The 19,250-nt window shown below is 47.0% G+C and overlaps 1 protein-coding gene across 4 annotated transcripts in view; it reads left to right on the top strand.

Moving 5' to 3' along the window:
- PDE4B (phosphodiesterase 4B) overlaps positions 1-19,250 on the top strand; it is a 247,534-nt gene that overhangs the window by 181,968 nt on the left and 46,316 nt on the right. The window contains exon 6 of one of the 4 annotated variants that reach the window (XM_018563091.1): positions 15,101-15,107. The exons of the other annotated variants lie outside the window; for them this stretch is intronic. Coding sequence (XP_018418593.1) covers positions 15,101-15,107 — 7 coding nt within the window. The remainder of the gene's footprint in view (positions 1-15,100; positions 15,108-19,250) is intronic. 4 annotated transcript variants of the gene reach the window in all.

Below are 19,250 nucleotides of genomic sequence, written 5' to 3' on the forward strand. Positions count from 1 at the left end.
CTCCTCTCCTGTACATACTGCTCCCTGTCATACCCCCCACACTCCTCTCCTGTACATACTGCCCCCTGTCATACCCTCCACACTCCTCTCCTGTACATACTACCCCCGTCATACCCTCCACACTCCTCTCATAGTTACATACTTGTTAAGGTTGAATAAAGACACAGGTCCATTGAGTTCAACCTTTGGGATGTGTGTGTGTGTGTGTCAGCCCACTGTCGTACCCTCTGCACTTCTCTCATGCATAACCTGCCCGCTGTCATGCCCTCTGCACTCATTTCCTGCACATACTGCCCACTGTCACATCCTCTGCACTCTTCTCTTATATGTACTGCCCACTATCCTACCCTCCACACTCCTCTCCTGCACATATAGCACACCATCTTACCCTCTGCGATCCTCCCCTACACATACTGCACATTGGTGTGTATATGTGCATATATATACAGTGTTTACATATATAAGCATGTCTGTATTTGGTTGTCTGGTTGGAGTTTGACGCTGGGATACAAATGTACATTGTTTATATTACAAGGCGCGCTATGGGCTCCGGTTGGCGGTGCATGCCGGGACCTGCAGTCCTCCAGCCCCAACAAGGCTGCGAGTTGCCAGTCCTCCCCATAACATATTGGCATGTGTGTACTCAGGACCACCGGCTACTGGAAGTGGGGTCCGGAACACCGCACTCTTCCGCCCATGACTGGAAAGCCTTTGTGTCTCTGGATTTCTCCTTCCTCGGGTGGGTAGGAGGCGGTGGGTGTTATGAAAACGAGATTAGCGAGCCCGGGAGCGCCTGAGATTAAGCAGATATTCTGGCACGCCATCTCAGCCGTGCCGGAGCGAGACAGAAATGTTATTTACATTACGAGTGTTTAGAAAGCGCTCAGAGAGTGTTCAGTGTTTCCGCTTGGAGGTTTACGACACATTCCCTGACATTGCCTCATTTCACCCACGGAACACGCTACAGAGCCATGGGGCAAGGTGTCGGACATTTATTTCACGCCAAACTCCAGGCAAACACCGGAATACATCAACGATGTACATATATGGGAGCTGCAATACCTGCCAAAGGATTTGTATTTCTGTCCATCCAGTCCTGACATTTACACAGCCCTGCAACACGGCACAGTCCTGAATTGTCTCTGCTGCAGTTAACCAATGCTAACGTGTCTTGTCCCTCCCCCAGGCAGTGAAGGAGAAGCAGCAGACTGATGAGCTCATCTGTCACTCTGCTTGGTCCCCCTATTAGCATGCTTTTTACACTTCAGCAGTACTGATTGGCTTCCTGTGCTGCTCCTCCCTTCTTCAGAATGAGCTCTGCTGTATAGGGACTGCCTAGGGTAAAGATAAAAAAACTATACTCACCTGATCCTCCGAGCTGTCTTTCTGTTACACCGATCCCTGGAGCGTCTCTCCGCTTCCGCTGCAGTGGTCATAGGTCCCTGCATCATCACATTCTATACACCAGGGGTGCCCATTAGGTCGATTGCAATCTACCAGTCGATCGCAAAGCGAACATTGGTAGATCACAATCGGCTGACTGACCTGCGCTCCCTCCCGCAGGTGCTGCTGCTGCTGAATGTGTCAGACACTGCAGACAGGAAGGGGCGGGACACCTTTTCCCGCCTGCAGCGTCGGCCACGTTCAGCCACACGAGCAGCGCGAGAGGACAGGACATCGCACATGAGAGGAGACCTGGGAAGCTGCTGCAGTGCAGGTAAGGAAAGAAAGCCAAGAGAGAGCAGAGAAGAGACAGCAGAGAAAGAAAAGACAGCAGAGTGACAGGGGAGAGAGCGAGGGGATAATGCGAAGAGAGAGCAGAGAGAGTGGAAGAAGAGACAGCAGAGAGAAGAGAGACAGCAGAGAGAAGAGACAGCAGAGAGAGAAGAGACAGCAGGGAGACAGGGGAGAGAGCGAGGCGATAGAGCGAAGAGAGAGCAGAGAGAGAGAAGAAAGACAGCAGAGAGAGTGGGAGAAGAGATAGCAGAGAGAAGAGAGACAGCAGAGAGAAGAGACAGCAGAGAGAGAGAAGAGACAGCAGAGAGAGAGAGATAGACATGGGGAGAGATCGAGGAGAGAGAGAGAGCAGAGAGAAAGAAGAGAGACAGCAGAGAGAATGAGAGAAGAGACAGCAGAGAGAAGAGGCAGCAGAGAGAGAGACGGGGGAGAGCGAGGAGAGAGAGAAGAGACAGCCAAGAGAGAGGGTCGGTTCACACCACATAGTCTGCGCAGAGTGTTCCTGCATTACCGGGTGCGGGCGATCGCACTGCGGCCGGGAGGCGTGGCTGCGGTGCCATTGACTTCAATGCATCGCCATGCCCCCTCCAGCCCCTGTATGCAGGGAGCCGGATGGCTTGAGTTCCGGAGGCCGAACGCTCTGGAACGCAGACTTTGTGGTGTGAACCGGCCCAGCGAAAGACAGCAGAGAGAGGCGAGAGCGATACAGGGGAGAGAGCGAGGAGAGAGAGCGCGAGAGAGAGACAGTAGTCGCAGTAACGATTTTAATGTGCTTGTTTTTTTAAATAAAGTTGTTTTTTCATTGGAAGATCTCATTGAGCTCGTCATTTGAAAAGTAGATCTCCAGATGAAAAATTGTGGGCACCCGCGCTAGTCACTGTGTACACTGTGTACAGGACTTGGGGGCGCCGAGAGACATATCATCGCTGAAGCGGAGACGGGTAGGAGGGAGCGCTGCCTGCTCCGAGGATTGACCAAGTCTAACTTTATTTTTTTTATGAGCAGTTAACCCTTTCAGAACAGGGGTAGCCTCACTGCAAGGGTTAATCAAACTTGTGCCCGGAGTTCTTCTTTAAGGCTTTAACCTGTCAATCTGTTCTGAATTAAAAGAAAGCGGGAAGATTTTGAATCCAGAATAGAAATGTTACATTCTAACTTTTTTATTTTATTTAATTAAAAATCTAAATTAAAAATCGAATTTATAATCTAGATTTTTAAAAACCCGAAAGAGAATCCCACGTGACAGCGACAGGAAATAAAAAATGAATCGGCTTAAATGTTCGGATATTTCTGCCGCATTGATTGCCGGACGTGTATTTAAAGATATAATTACATTTTAATAAAGACATTGTAACTATTTTTAATTCTGATAACAAGTCTCCCTCCCTTCGAGCTGCGTGCGGGCCGAGTTCACTCCCAGCATGTTCCACGTGGATCGTCTCCAGCGCCGGCAAGGAGCGATGGCTCACGTGGAGCCGAGGGGAGCAGCAGGGAGGATGTTGGATGAGCTCATCATGGGGTTTTCTAAGACAAGCGTTACCCAGCGTGCCCATACAAGTATCTGATTCCTCATCCCCGACAACGAGCCGCACGGGGATCTCGTTGGTGTCGATGTTTTTTGTGTTGCGTCTGCGGATCGCTCGGCCCTCTTCCGCTCGGCCCTAAATTATACTTTTGTATTAAGGGCTGGAGGAAATGGGAGGCAGGAGAACAATAAGGATTTGTATGGACCTAGAGAAGTCAAACCTGCAGGAAACAGAGGCACGGCGAGATGTGTGTTTACTCGTTGTGCTCATTTACATAGAGCTGATACTTTGTAGGTGGTCACATGGTACATTTGGATTGTACAATCTCTCTAAAGCCAACGATTGACATGACAGTCTAATTGCACAATCTGCTTTAGATGTACCAACAAACGTGTATTGCCTGATTGAATGGTAAAGCTGAATTTCAGGAAAACAGCCAGGGCCATCCATAGAATGAGGCCAGGGCTGTAGCTACCATGGGGCGAGTGAGGCACCCGCCTCAGGCGCATCTGAGAGGGGGCGTAGCCAGGGCCGGCCTGGCTTTGCCCCTGTTGCCATGGTGAGCACAGGGCGCCATTGGCAACAGGAGAGCCAGGCGGCCAACACAGCCATGGCTTGGCAGGGAGACGAGGAGCGGCATAGGCTCCAGCTTTTGCTCGGATCTCGATGCTCTCCCCCCGCTGTATAAGCAGAGGAATCTGTGTCCACAATCTCTTTTTCTTTTTCAAAAGGAAAATGTTAGGGGCCCTGATATTGTTTAGACCCCTGATATTTCCCCGAAGTCCCCCAACATTAAAAAAAAAAAATTGTAAATAATAATAATATTAAAAAATAAATTTTAAAAATACAAAAGCAACCCCCCCTCCCCCTCACACACACATTATTAGACATGTGCAAAGACTAAAAATGAATAAATGAACGGAAACTAAAAATGTTTTCTTTACTTTTGTCAAATAAATACAGTGCCATCCTGGAGGCGGGGTCACATGGCGCTGTGCGTGCGCGGCGTCAGGTAGCATAACACTTTTGTTGGGGGGCAAAATTTTCTGGCCGGCGTCCCGCAGTGGGTAACACTCCCCCTCCCCCCAAACATGCAGGTTCCTCAAACATGCAGCAAATGCACTTTTCTAGTGTTCTGTCAGCACTCAGCATTTTCGTCCAGCAGCAGGCAGAGAGAGAGCCATAGTATCAGTCAGCTCCCATATATAAAGGCAACTAAGACTTAATAAGAAGTGGGGCTGTTGCTGATTAGTGTGACATCAGGAATTTAGTCATGCAGGCTTTGTAAGGTTACTGACGGCTCCAATTTGATAACTTTATATTTTTAATATTTGTTATATTAGCATATTAAAGGTTCCAATAACATTGCCTAGTAACCCTCTTTATCATACTGCCAGGGAGGTTGGCACTATACTGGAAGGATGTGACAATAACACCTTCTGATATGAAAGCAGTAAGGGTGCCAACATGTTCCTGGTATGCACTTAGCACAAAATAAACATAGACAACAGTGGGTAACACTCCCCCTCCCCCCAAACATGCAGGTTCCTCAAACATGCAGCAAATGCACTTTTCTAGTGTTCTGTCAGCACTCAGCATTTTCGTCCAGCAGCAGGCAGAGAGAGAGCCATAGTATCAGTCAGCTCCCATATATAAAGGCAACTAAGACTTAATAAGAAGTGGGGCTGTTGCTGATTAGTGTGACATCAGGAATTTAGTCATGCAGGCTTTGTAAGGTTACTGACGGCTCCAATTTGATAACTTTATATTTTTAATATTTGTTATATTAGCATATTAAAGGTTCCAATAACATTGCCTAGTAACCCTCTTTATCATACTGCCAGGGAGGTTGGCACTATACTGGAAGGATGTGACAATAACACCTTCTGATATGAAAGCAGTAAGGGTGCCAACATGTTCCTGGTATGCACTTAGCACAAAATAAACATAGACATTCATAAAATGCAACATTGTAACGCAAATAAAGAGAACAATCAAATAACTGCAACTTTCTTAAAGAGGTATTTGTGTTCCCAAGGTGGCCAAACCATGGTAATCACTGGAGCTGGTACCAGGCCAGGCAGGGAAATGCATGCATATTTCGCCACCTGATCCCGTGGGGGGGGGGGAGTGCTGGTGGTGCATGTTACTTTGTGGGGTTGGTGTCGCATGTGCACCGAGGGGGTGCACAGTACCTCTGCCCGGCGTCCTGCCACAGCATCCCACTCTACTCCTAGCAACGTGTAACGTCAGTGATCTGGGCCAGTGCTTCACAGGCTGCTAAGAGCTCTGCAACCGCCTCAGGCTTTCCCATAGTATATAGATCAAGAAGTCAAGGGAGATCTTCCAATTGGGGCAAATGTTCCAGTGACAACTGTCTAGGATGGGCATTCCTCTCATTTCCTGTTGCATCTCCGGGGCAGGAAGTAAAAGGAAATTTCCCTACTGTGGCAAAGAAAAAAATGTGACAGGAGATTTTAATCTTTCCCTACTCTATCCACAGCCAAATAAAGTCTTGGCTATACATGCACTTTAACACGTCAGTGATTTTTATAAATATTTTGTGTAAACATCAAAAGCATAGCAACACCCTTCAGTTCATGCTCTGTCATAACAAAGTGCTGCGAGTTCCCACATGCGGATCTTCTTAACTGCTATACATGGGTAGAATGCTGTTAAGGTGAATCTGTTCCCAGATCCCGCAGACTGAAGTATTTAGTGAACAGGAAGTAAAAGTGTTTTAAAAAGCAAGCCCTCATTCATCTCTGTAACTATAAGCATTGTAAAGAAATTAATTTTCAAAATTTACAACACAGGCATCTAAGAGGGCAGAACCTGGCCACTTGCCCGCTCTCTAATGTAAAAAAAAACAGCACATGTTTCTGGTACAAGCAGCCCACTGGCCACATGTGGCCACTAGGGCACTGTGCATGGCCCACTATGTCTTGGGCTGGGCCAGCCACCTGGAATGCCGGCAGAACCTGAAATGTCGGGCACCAGGAGTCACAAAATGGCAGCTTGCAGTTGTGTCCGTTGCATTGCAGCATCACCAACTGCTTTCTGCATAGCCATGGTCACATGGCATATCATGTGTCTATGGGTATAGGACTGAGGTCAGTGCCGTCCAGCTTTACGCCATACTGCACTAAACTAGAATACACATTTGTACATGCAAGGACGCGCTAAAGCTGCTGCGTTAGGCAACCCTTTCAAATTGGATGGGCTGCAACATACCTCAATGCACAAACATGTAGTGTTTTTTTGCGCAGTGCGGTGTTTATGGTGTATTGCAGCGCAGTTGCGTTGTTGAGGACCTTGGGGTGCCATTCAAAAAGAGCAACATGCTAATGAACGTACCGTGCAGACGGTATGTTTTAACATGCCGAGGGCTGCACTTGAGGCCCTCTATATTAACCAAGTTGACCACTACTGTTCTAGGCTGTTAGAAACCAAATAAAGCCACCTCTAGATTTTCTGCTGTAATCATTGAGAATGAATAACCACAATATAAGCAGCTAGAGAGGTCCGTGTTGGCTTGCAGTTCTTTGCCATTTAACATCCATAATCTGGGCCATGGTGCACTTTAATATGGGTGTCAACACACATTATGTAAACTAAGGAGAGTGTGTTCAATATAAAATAGATCCCTAGACTATGTTTAAAGGTTCCCATTGCTTTAACAATGTCATTAGGATAAAAAGCTGTGACTAATATAGTTTATAGAAGATTTAAAGTGGACCTTTCACTCAGGCACAGCAATGGCAGACCATTTATTGCTCGGAAAACCTGTCCAGCTTATCACTTCGCTGGGAGCCGATGATATCGCTGTGGAATGAGGTTTGGCAGCTATGGTAGTTATTCCTGCCGGGCTGAGTGGGGCTGGTGTACAACATGGCTTCCTTCAGCGATGACAGGAAAGCTTTATAAGGGATACCTACGGGTTGTCCTACTTTTAATCATTGACCGCTTTATCTAGGCTCTATGTCTAATTGCACTCAACTGCCGTTAAAGAAACACCATCCCCTTGCTCATGCAGGGCAAACTGACATTTTCTCAGGAAAGGGCATCCCCCCTTATGGTATGGGGGGAGCGCATGACCTGCTCCTCTGTGGTGATGCCCAAACCTACCAGCCAATCACTAAGCCCAGAAAGTTTGATGGTCTTGTTGCACTCCTTACCGGATGTCCCAATAGCAGGGAAGGGTACTCGTAGTGACTGCGGAAGGTGCTGCTTGCTGCATGAATCGTTTGTAAGAATGTCATCATCACTCCAAAAGTCCCAAAAGTGCTCATTTTTTAAGAACCATGTCAAATTAAGACAAGCGCTTTCAGGGCCATGCAGCGCTTTCGGGGCCACGCAGGGTCCCTTCATCAGGCTGTACATTGAAGATGTTGACAATGTTAATGTTAAGCCTGATAAAGGGACCGAGCCAAGGCCCCAAAAGTGCTTGTCTTCATTTGACGCTGCACCTGATACAGCTCCTGGGGGTGCACCAGGCGCATGCGCAAGCCGCAGAGTGAGAATCCTGGCTCTGGCTTCCTGACAGACAGTATTTGCATAACTGAGCACCCCAGGTTATTGTGCCTCCAAGGTCCATAAATAACTATTTGCATGGTGCATTCTTTTTGCCGGAGTATCAGCCCCAGAAACACCAACGCTTACATATTTAGCATTTTTGTGACATCTGGTGTACACTATCACACCCGAAAAATGAATTCTTGTGTCTATATATTTGCACTAAGAAATCTCAGAAAGTCCGGTGGTGTATCGTGATGACACTGAAAGCTACGCTTTAAGGCACAGCAATAAAACAACACACGTTGCCAATAAATTGTTACCGCTTGAGTTTCTGAAGCCCTTTGTCTCCTTTTGAAGTATCTGCTGAGAAATATTTAAATGTGGCTTCCTTCCAAAGTGCTTGTCTACAGCTATCAAGAGCCGATGGCAATGTGTTACATTAGGGAAACGAAATACGAAACAGAACAATGCGGGTCATCCGCTATCCAGGGTACAAGTGGCCTGATTTACTGTACTATATGTGCGTACGATAGCACGTTAAAGGAGAACTATGGGGTCAGTGTTTTTCCCCATAGTTCTCCTTAGGGTAACGGGAGGACACAAACTAGCGTCCTCCCGTCACCCTAAGCTCAGTATACCGCAAGCTACAACTAGCGGTATACAGAGACGCCGCAGCGGATCCCGCCGTAGATGACGGGATCCGCCCAGCTGCGTGAGTGACAGCTGGCTCTGCTTATCTAGAGGCAGAGCCAGCTGTACCCGCCCCCCTCCCCCGTCCGTTCCGCCAGTCAGCACTGGCAGATCGGAGCGGGGAGAGGGGAATCCAGCCCTCCCCCTGTCACGGCAGAGAGCCGTGACAGGATCGAGAGGTGAGCGAACCTGGTATGTGTTCGCTCACCTCCCGATCTACTGAGCCGACCTGTGACAGTCTTATTGTCACAGGTCGGCTAGAACTATGAGGTGAGTGGAAATCACTCATCTCATAGTTCTCCTTTAAGGATGCTTAGTACGATCTGTGCACATGGAATTTATCAATGGTCCACAAGCATTCAACCACTGGTCGCATCGCATACGAGTGTCATTTTTTTAACAAGGATAGCTTGCAAGAGAATGTGGTTTCAGCAAATTCAAACAAATACCAGCAAATCCTTGGCATGCCGAAAATAAAAATGTGATTGTCTCTATGGCTTTTTGCTAGGGCTGCGGAAATTAACGATTAATTACCCGATTAATCGTTAAAATGTTTGATCGATTAAAATTATTTTGATTAATAATGAAAACACTCACCTCTCTGCCGGCTTCCGGGTCTTGCGTCGGAGATCCGGTGACATCACCGGACTCCTCCCCCCTTCCCTTCCTTAGCCGACTGAGCCACTTGGGCCGGTGATCTGTCGACACTTATCGAGTTCTGCGACCGCCTGACTTCCGGTTTCGTTACAACTAAGAGGTTTGCCCAACCTCTTAGTTGTAACGAAACCGGAAGTGCTGGCGCTCTGCACGAGCGCCAGCCAAGGCATTGGCCTATACACATACAGCACAGCAATGAAGTAATAAAATGAACTAGGATCACACTAATCCAGCACGGTATTATTCTGAGTTGCCCCACTCAAGCGGCGGCCATATTGAGTGGGGCACGTGAGATTAATAACGTGCTGGATTAGTGTGATCCTAGTTCATTTTATTACTTCATTGCTGTGCTGTATGTGTATAGGCCAATGTAGTTGGATCTGTATGTGCGTTATAATGAATCAAAATTAATCGATTAAAAAACAATTAGATTAATCGAACACGAAAATTTGAATCCGTAACAGCCCTACTTTTTGCATTTTTATGTGCTCAGATCGTATAGGAATAAAACCACATCAAGGGCGCATGGTTGTAGTTATAAGATTATTAAAAACCCTAAAGTAGAATGAAACCTTCGTAATTAGATTTAAATCTCCATTTAAATCCCTTTTTATGCTTTTTTTGTTCTCAAATATCTCTTTCAACGGCTTGTTTACCTTTTTGAAACTTGGCTGTTACTTTTCCAGAACTTCCTCAAACTTCCTTCTGCACAGCAGAGAAGGGCCACCTATCCCTCATGCAGAGACTACATGTCCCATGACCCTTTGCGCTCTTTTATATAGCTCATGCATGCTTTACTTCTCATATGGATGTTGTCCTGGTCAAGGGGGGGCTATGTTGGGGATCCAGTAAGGCAGGACAGCCACCTTGTAGACGGAAGTGCCCTTTGCCATATATAAGTCCCTCTTTTGGACAATAGATGACCCTGTGAAGGAAAGCATGCAGCACATCTGAAAGGCTTTTTTTTCCCCTCAAATGTCACTTGTTCTTTCCTTTACCTTTTAGAATCTGCCCGCCCCTTTCTCTCTGTATTGTGCTTCCGAGAATTTCTGGCCAGGAAGGGTGAACAATGCACAGCAGAGAAGGGCCAATTGACCCCCAACTAGGGACTACATGTCCCATGATCCTTTATGCATTTATTGTACTGCTCATGCATGCTTAGTTTGCTTCTCATACGGCCGTAGTCCTGGTCAGCAGCACTAATATAGGAGTGGCTATGCTCCAAGGAGACCTCAGAAGGCAGGGTAGCCACCCTATAGACAGAAATGCCCTTTACCATATGTAATAAAGTTCTATTAGACATCACATGGTCCTGGGAAGGAAAGCATGCGGCATATCGGTGCGGCTAACACATCTGTGAGGCTAACACCTTAGAATGGGTTCGATAACACTTGAAACTCTCAAGCCAAACATTTTTAGGTTTGGATAGAATGGTGGGGAGATATATTCCCAGTTGGGAAGTAGTGTTGTAGTGATGCAAAGAAGTAGAGTGCTAATTATGTTTAATAGATCCAGTTGGCAGGGCTAACAATGGAAGAAAAGGTCCCCAAGCTCTGTCCATGATACTTGTGTCTAGAGACTCAGATGTAGACATCAGATGGAGCTTGTCCACACTCTCCATACATCATCTACTGGATCCACAGCAATAAAATGGCCATGCATTGTTGTTAGCATTGATCCATGGTTCTTAGCATTCAAATTACCTTTATTGTTCTGGAGAACATGCCCCACTTCGACCTTCTGGGGTGAAATGCATCAGGGTGGGAAGGTCTCAGGTGGGGTTTCCATGTGCATATATGTAAAAAATAAATCAAGGCAACTGGACTTGCTGTAGTTTTCTTGAAGACGTTTCATCCGACTCCAAGAAAAATACAGCAAGTCCAGTTGCCTTGATTTATTTTTTACAGATATAGCATGACCTGGATAATGGGAGAACCTTCACATACACATGTGCACGTTCTCTAGGGCAATACATTTTTATTGAACGCTAAGAACATCTGTGCTCGGCCATTTTCTTGCTGTGGATCAGCATAAAAATGGCCGTGCACAGATGTTCTTAGTGTTCAAAGAAAACTTTATTGTTCTGAGAACATGCACATGGATGGGTCTCCTGGGGTGAAGTGCATCAGGGTGGGAAGGTCACAGGTGGGGTTTTCACATGTTTTCCAGGACAATAAATTTTTATTGAACTCTAAGAACATCCGTGCATGGCCATTTTTGTGGCTGCGGATCAGGGCTGATCCTTTTTGCAATTTTAGCACAGTGGAGGCAGTGTTGTCAGCTTACTACACCAAGTTTGAAGATCACTGGATTTCTGGCAAATCAAGTGTTAGTTTTCTATACTCGCAGTGTTTTTGAAGTGTCAAAAATGGAGGCGGGAAATGTGTATGTATTGAGGAGATAAACTGAATATTGTTTATTTTATTTTGCCCAGGCAAACGCTTTAAAGCAACATTGATACATTGCTTCCTGTGAGCCGGCTGAGATTGCCAGAAGGAAGCTTTGTTCCGCCTGAGGTACAGGAAGTCATACAATGTTTTGAAAACAGAGGCTTTGTACTAGCAGGTGTCTGCCGGGGTCTGTGATTCACTCACCTATTGATAACGAAGGACGGGAGGAGATTCCTTAGGCTGAGTAAGATTTACATTGTGCAGAAGGAGAGGAAGATGTAAACAGGAAGGTAATGATCGGGATGTGCAGGTCGCTAGGATAAATATTTTTCCGCAGATGGTACAGGAAAGATGCCGTATATGGTCTGCTGGGACCTTCCTTTAAATGTTCAGAGCTGGGAGGTTACTGAAGCCTCTCTGTGCAATGTCAGGAAATGTTCCTAAAAAGCACAAACAGAAAAAATACAACCGGTAGGCAACAAGGAACTCTGTGTTCTGGAGAAGTAAACAAGAAGCGGCAATAAGTTCACTTACACAAAACGTCTCAAATAGAGGCCCGTTTAGTCACCGCTCACAACTCTGCACCGCAGTAACGTGAGCAGTATTGCAATGCATGGTAACACATTTTGGTGATATGCAGTACCATACATTCTGAATGGCAGACCAATGCGCCTTCCCAGTGTGCATGCATTGCAGTGCACCTTGAAATGGGGTAATACACTACAAAGGGCTGTCTTAACGCAACACATGCCGCATTAGATGTACCGCTGCGGACTGGAGTGGTGTCAATGCGCCTTTAGGTGGATCTTTCACTGACTTTACAAGTCTGCATGAATAAACTGACATCACAACATAGAGGAACGGTATTATTTTGCAAAAGTGCTCCTTAAAGCCATCTTTGAGCTTCAGTCCTGTGACTTTGCCTAGGCTGAGATTATGTCATTAGCATTGGATTAAGATGACCGAGTTAACTGTGTAGTTATAAATAGGTGCTTGAGTAAGCTGTAAAACATCTACAAAAGCCATTCTCAACCAGGGTTTGGTAGAACCCTAGGGTTCCTCCAGAGGTTGCTAGGGGTTTCTTGAGCTGTGGCTGATGGACCTCCCATGAAATTGTGCTGCATAGGTCTGTCTCCAATGCCACTTGGTAGAGTAAGCTGCATGGCACCAAACTGTGTGTCTGCAAGGGTGGCATTCTGCCAGATGGCCACCACTCTAAGGAAGGCATTGTTTCATCTGGCCAGCACTGTAAGGGAGGCATACTTCTAACTTGCCACAGCTGTAAGATGCATTCTTCCAACTGGTCACCACTCTAAAGTGACAATATTCCAACTGGCAACCACTGAAAGAGAGGCATTCTTCCAACTGGCCACAACTCTAAGGAAGGCATTCTTCCAACTGGCCACCATTCTAAGGAAGGCATTCTTCCAACTGTACAGTATTGTAAACAAGGTATTCTTCAAACTGGCCACCACGGCAAGGGAGTCATTCTTCCAACTGTCCACCACTGTAAGAGAGGAATTCATCCAACTGGCTACAACTGCAAAGGAGGCATTCTTCCAACTGTCCACCACAATAAGAGGCATTCTTCCAACTGTCCACCACTGTAAGGGGCATTCTTCAAACTGGCCATCACTGTAAGGGGCATTCTTCAAACTGGCCACCACTGTAAGAGAGGAATTCATCCAACTGGCTACAATTGCAAAGGAGGCATTCTTCCAACTGTCCACCACTGTAAGGGGCATTCTTCCAACTGTCCACCACTGTAAGGGGCATTCTTCCAACTGTCCACCACTGTAAGGGGCATTCTTCAAACTGGCCACCACTGTAAGGGGCATTCTTCAAACTGGCCACCACTGTAAGAAAGGAATTCATCCAACTGGCCACCACTGTAAGGGACATTTTTCCATCTGGCCACCACAGAACAAGTCCAGCTGAATGTGTCTGACTACTTCTAGCCGATTCACCACGATTTCAGTGCACATAGGTGAATATAGGTGTTTTCAAATGGGAATTGTAAAAAAAACAAAAATGGAAGAAAAAAAAACCAGCTGGAATGCAATTACACGACAGGGAAATCGAATACTAAAACTACACAACATTTTCTAAAAGAATCAGACAGACATGATGTGTTACTCTTTGACAGGATAAAAAACAATTTCAATCCATAGAGCACCTGCTGTTTGATGCACACAACCCAAAAAGGGTTAAATCCCACAGGGGTTTTCTCAAAGTATTGCACACGTTTTGTTTTTCAGAAAGCCGTGGCTCAGTCTGACATTTGCCAGCGGTTGCTTTGCTGGGCAGCGCGGCGGGCAGCAAACGGCAGTGCGAATTTCCTGAATTCTGAGAAAACCTTTAACAACCGCACAGTGTACACAGGCTCGCTTGCCTTGCATCACCTTTGTGTCAGTTCGTCAGTTTTTGGAAGCTAAAACATTTTAAACGGGCCAGGAAATAAGTGGACATGGCATGCCAGTCTTATAACCCACATTGGTACAATCAGCTGATGTTACGGCTTATTTTTATTCCGCGTGTCTTTTTTTTTTATCACTTTATTCATACAAAGGATGCGCAGGTAAAAGTTAGTCCCATTTTGGGTGGAGGTTTTTTCAGCCTTTCCGTGATGGGTTTTTGACTTTTTAAAAATTGGCGGTCTACGATTTGCCACTAAAAATATCCCTCGTGTCTGAGTCTGACCAACTGTGTGATCCAATTCCCTCTTCCTTCACAGGCGAAACTTAGTCCCTGTTCACACCTGACTATTTTGACGCTCAAAGCTAAGCGCGACAAAACTCTCAACACAGGAAATCCTATTTGTGTCTTTGGCCCCTGTTCACAGCTGAGAGTTTTGTAGAACGCAGAATGCTGGGAAAGTTACATGAGCTTCTTTCGGGCAGATTACAGTTCGTTTTGTCGCATAGACTTCAATGGAAGCGCATGAGAACACAAGCATTTTGCACACTTCTGTGCGTGTTTGACGCGTTTGTGCGCACGTCTGCTCAAAAGTTTGGAATGCATTTCAATCTGCTCAATAAAACGTGCGTCTTTGTACAGATGCTCTTCGGGTTGCTGGTACTAGTATTGGTATCGGTGGCGAGTATTTGGCCAAATGCTCCGATGCCTAGCCCGATACTTATAGTATCAGGAAGCCGGGCAGCGCGTCATTGCACGCTGCTTGGCTTCCTGACTGGCCGTGATGCCAGCATGGAGCCAGCTTCCTGGCCAATCAGGGAGCCGGGTAGCGTATAATGAATCCTGGCCAATCAGGAAACCGGGCACCGCGTCATTACACAGCGCCCGGCTTCCTGATTGGCCGGGAAGCCGGCATCATGCTCTCTCGTCACCTAGTGACGAGAAGCATGGGGACAGCTTCCCTGCTAATCAGGAAGCCGGGTGGCGAGTCATTACACGCCGCCTGGCTTCCTGAATGGGACTTCTGGTACTTGGTATTCGGTATCAGCGAGTAACGGAAAAAAAATATCGGTACTCGATACTGAAATACCGGTATCGCTGCATCCCTAGTTATTAGTAACTCTCAAGCAACCAGCCCGAGGCTGTCCGATTCCCTGTGGAAGCGAGCCGGCAGGTGAATGTAAACAGCCGGGATCAATAGCAAGACTGCTATTGGCTATTTCCAAATGCAATAGCAGGCTAGCTATTGCACTCGCCCACTGAGAAGAGGAGCGCGCCTGAGAGAGAACTTTTTCTTTTAAGGTCCACTCCTCATCTTAGTGGGCGGAGATTCAAGAGCCAGCCTGCTATTTGCTATTGCAATTTGAAATAGCCAATGACAGTCTGGCTATTGATTCCCATTGTGTACTGTCTGCTGCCGACCGCTGTGTATTTCTCAGGACTGGCTAGACAGAGCTAGAAATCTTGTGGCAGGTGAAACAACTCCCATATATGTATTTAATCTGTGTATTCTGCTGTTTGCCTGGAGTTAAAGAGAACCTGTCTGCCTCAGGGCCCGTTCACACCATCCTGTTGGAAAACGCATATGCAGTTTCCTTATAATACGGTGTCATTTTTTTAATGCATTGCGTGTTACATGTGTTTTATGTGCATTTTTTTCCTTTTTTTTTTTTAAATTCTGTGACAAATTCGGACATGTGACTTGAAATTAAAACAGATATTGCGTTTTTAGTGCATTTTGCATGTGTTGCCATGGACTATAATGTAACGTTCTTTTACCAAAATGCAAAAAAAAAGTTTGGAATTTTTCTAAAACACAAAGCACTGCCCTCTGACGTGATCCGCTGATACGAACAGCTTCACAGAATATAACAGTAAATAGTTTCCATGCGCTGTTAGCGCTCTGTGATCCCGTGTTGTACCGCACATGGTGTCAACAAGTCCTTAGCGTGCTGTGACCCCGTGTTGTAGCGCACATGGTATGAACGGGCCCCTGACATGCTGTGATCCCGTGTTGTAGCGCACATGGTGTCAACAAGTCCTTAGCGTGCTGTGACCCTGTGTTGTAGCGCACATGGTATGAACGGCCTCTTTGCATGCGGTGATCCTGTGTTGTAGCGCACATGGTGTGAACAAGTCCTTAGCGCGCTGTTATCTTGTGTTGTAGCGCACATGGCGTGAACGGGTCCTTAGCGCACCGTGATGCCGTGTTGTAGCGCACATGGTGTGAACGGGCCCTTAATGCGCTGTGATCCCGTGTTATAGCGTACATGGTGTGAACGGGTCCTTAGCATGCTGTGATCCCGTGTTGTAGCACACATGGCGCTAACGGGCCCCAAGGGCGAATTGCAATTTTTTTTCTGCAGCGTTTTAGATTCATTGGCCCCTCGTCTTGTTTCTCGGAGCCCTAAAATACTTTATCTCTCCCCGCTCTGCGTCCGTCAGGTGTTTTTTACATTTTTTTACACTTTTTTTTTCCCTGCAGCCTCAAACACACACACACACCCTGGAGAGTCAGATTCACAGTGACCAGTAACTATTCCAGCTATGCCATTGACGTCAATCGTCATTTAAGAAAGTCCGTGCCACGCCCCTTTCCTCGCTCCTGCCAAGGCCTGCAGCCGGCAGCAGCTTCTTCAAGAATTAAAAGCAGATTCTGTCTAAGAATGAGGAAACATAATCCAGATAACAGTTTGGCAATAAATCTCATTTTCTCACATGTGTGTCTTATTGTTGCACGTAGCAGAAATATTCCGCATTGTAGGTTTTCTGATGCCACCCTTATGTTATGCAATGTGAGCGTCGCTTGCAGCCATCATCACCGTCCTAGTCTATCATACCTTGACAAAGCAATAAGGTGTGTGGGGGGTAATGGGAACCAAAAAAGAGCGGGAAACAAACGGGTAAAGAACTGGTGGCTTGTGTTAAAGTGGACCTGTCGTCAGATTTATATGTGCATGCATGCTCAGTAATGTGTCTCTTTAACACTTCCAGTTCCAGGTATGTATTACCTCTCACAGCGATCACAGTACTCCCCCTGACAATGCCTCCATCTGCTTTTCTCTCCAGAAGGACGGTTGCCATCTTTGTTCAAGCATCATCCAGGGTCACTATTTACTTACTGGACAGAGATGCCAGTTTGGAGATGACACGTAAATTCTGGTATCTGTGCAGTTCTTGGCTGCGTTCATAAATATCTGACACAGATCAGCCCCTGCGGCAGCCTCTTGCCTTGTGACTGGATACAATGTTGCAATCTGATCACTGCTGGAGGACGCACACCTAAGCAACACCCCACCGTAGGCAATCGTGTACGATTCCGCGTGAATTGCCGCACGGTCAGGAGTCGCCCAGGTGTGCACCGATCCGCCCGGCGCGACTGGGGTGTCATTGGAAAATAATGGCACCCACAGCGCGATCGGTGCACACCTGGGCTACTCCTGACGGCAATCCGCGCAGAATCGTGCACAAGTGCCGCGCGCGCGCGGGGGGGGGGGTCTCCCAGGTGTACACCGGCCTTAAGAAAATGCCTTTCCTTGCTGTCACTGGACTGGAGCTCAGGGCATGTTCACACCAATTGAGGTGCATTCCAGAGCCGTAGCTGCTGGAACGCACCGCAATCGCTCACACTTCCCCCTGCGTTCTGGGGCGTGGAGGTGCAATGAAGTAAATGGCAACGCTTCCGCACAAACTCCCGCCCACAGTGCAATTGGGCGGTGGCAAAACACTGCCTGTGTTCCGTTCCACTGCAAACGCAAAAAATAGCGCATGCAGCGTTTTTTTGCAGATCCAGCAATTACCGCTCTGGAATGCACCGCAATTGGTGTGAACAAGCCCTTAAAGGAGAACTATGAGGTGCGTGCTTTTCACTCACCTCATAGTTCTAGCCGACCTGTGACATATGTGTTTTAATTTCAAGTCACATGTCCGAATTTGTCACAGAATTTCAAAAAAAGAAAAGGAAAAAAATGAGACTGTCACAGGTCGGCTCAGTAGATCAGGAGGTGAGCGTACACATACCGGCGTTCGCTCACCTCTCGATCCTGTCACTGCTCTCTGACGTGACAGGGAAGGGGGTGGATTCCCCCCTCCCCGCTCCGATCCGCCAGCGCTGACTGGTGGATCGGACGGGGGAGGGGGCGGGTACAGCTGGCTCTGCCTCTAGATAGGCAGAGCCAGCTGTCAGTCACGCAGCTGGGCGGATCCCGGCACAATTGTCGGGATCCGCTTCAGCTGCGGCGTCTCAGTATACCGCGTGCTACAGCTCGCGGTATACTGAGCCAAGGGTGACGGGAGGACGCTAGTTTGTGTCCTCCCGTTACCCTAATGAGAACTATGGGGAAAAGACTTAACTCCATAGTTCTACTTTAAGGATGATTATTTCAAAGAACACCTCTGGGTAACATTTATTTTAACCCTTGCAGTGGGGCTACTCCCACACTTCAAGGGTTATACACTGAGTGGCCAGATTATTATGACCCCCCCATCAGTACTTCGTTGGGCCGCCTCGTGACTCCACGAGATGATGAAAGGTGATGCGGGGAATCTGACACGGCACTGTTGCCCTTCTGTTGTCTTGTACCAGTCTTGCCCCTCCCCCGTTCTGCCCTAACATTGACTAGTCGCTGACGGCCACAATTCGCACGTTCAGACCCAGATTTTCGGCTGGCAGTCCAGTCTTTAAACACTTTAACAACAGCTGCTCTTGAACATTTAACGAATTCTGCTGTTTTGCTGATACTTGCGCCATGGCTCCGAGCGCCAACAATCATCCCACGTTCAAAGGCTGTTAAATCGCGTTGTTTACCCTTATCTTCAGAAACAAATCACTTCTACTGTCGTGGTAAACAACCCGCTTCCCTATTTATGATGGTCTGGCCCTCTAGCAACTTCAGCGCCAAATTATAGCTAATTTGCCTACAAACGTCAGGTGGTCATAATAAACTGGCCACTCAGTGTATGCTCGTCTTTGTCTAGGTTCAAAAATAAAAAAGTTATACTCTCCTGAACTTCCGAGCCGGCAGGCTGTGACAGCACTCGCTCCTGCCTGTGGGTATGTCCCCACAGCGTCCTCATATTCTATACACTGAGGGGAATTTATCAAAACTGGAGCAAACAAAATCTGGAGCAGTTGCCCATGGTAACCAATCAGCTTCTCTGTTTCATTTTCAAATCTTTACTGAACAAACTGAAGAGAGAAGCTGATTGGTTACCATGGGCAACTGCTCCAGATTTTATTTGCTCCAGTGTTGATAAATTCCCCTCACTGTGCATAGAACGTGATGACTCAGAGACCTCAGACCGCTGCAGCAGAGGG

This window comes from Nanorana parkeri, unplaced genomic scaffold, assembly GCF_000935625.1.
Source record: "Nanorana parkeri isolate BGI_ZX_2015 unplaced genomic scaffold, ASM93562v1 scaffold630, whole genome shotgun sequence".
NCBI classification, from domain to species: Eukaryota; Metazoa; Chordata; class Amphibia; order Anura; family Dicroglossidae; genus Nanorana; species Nanorana parkeri.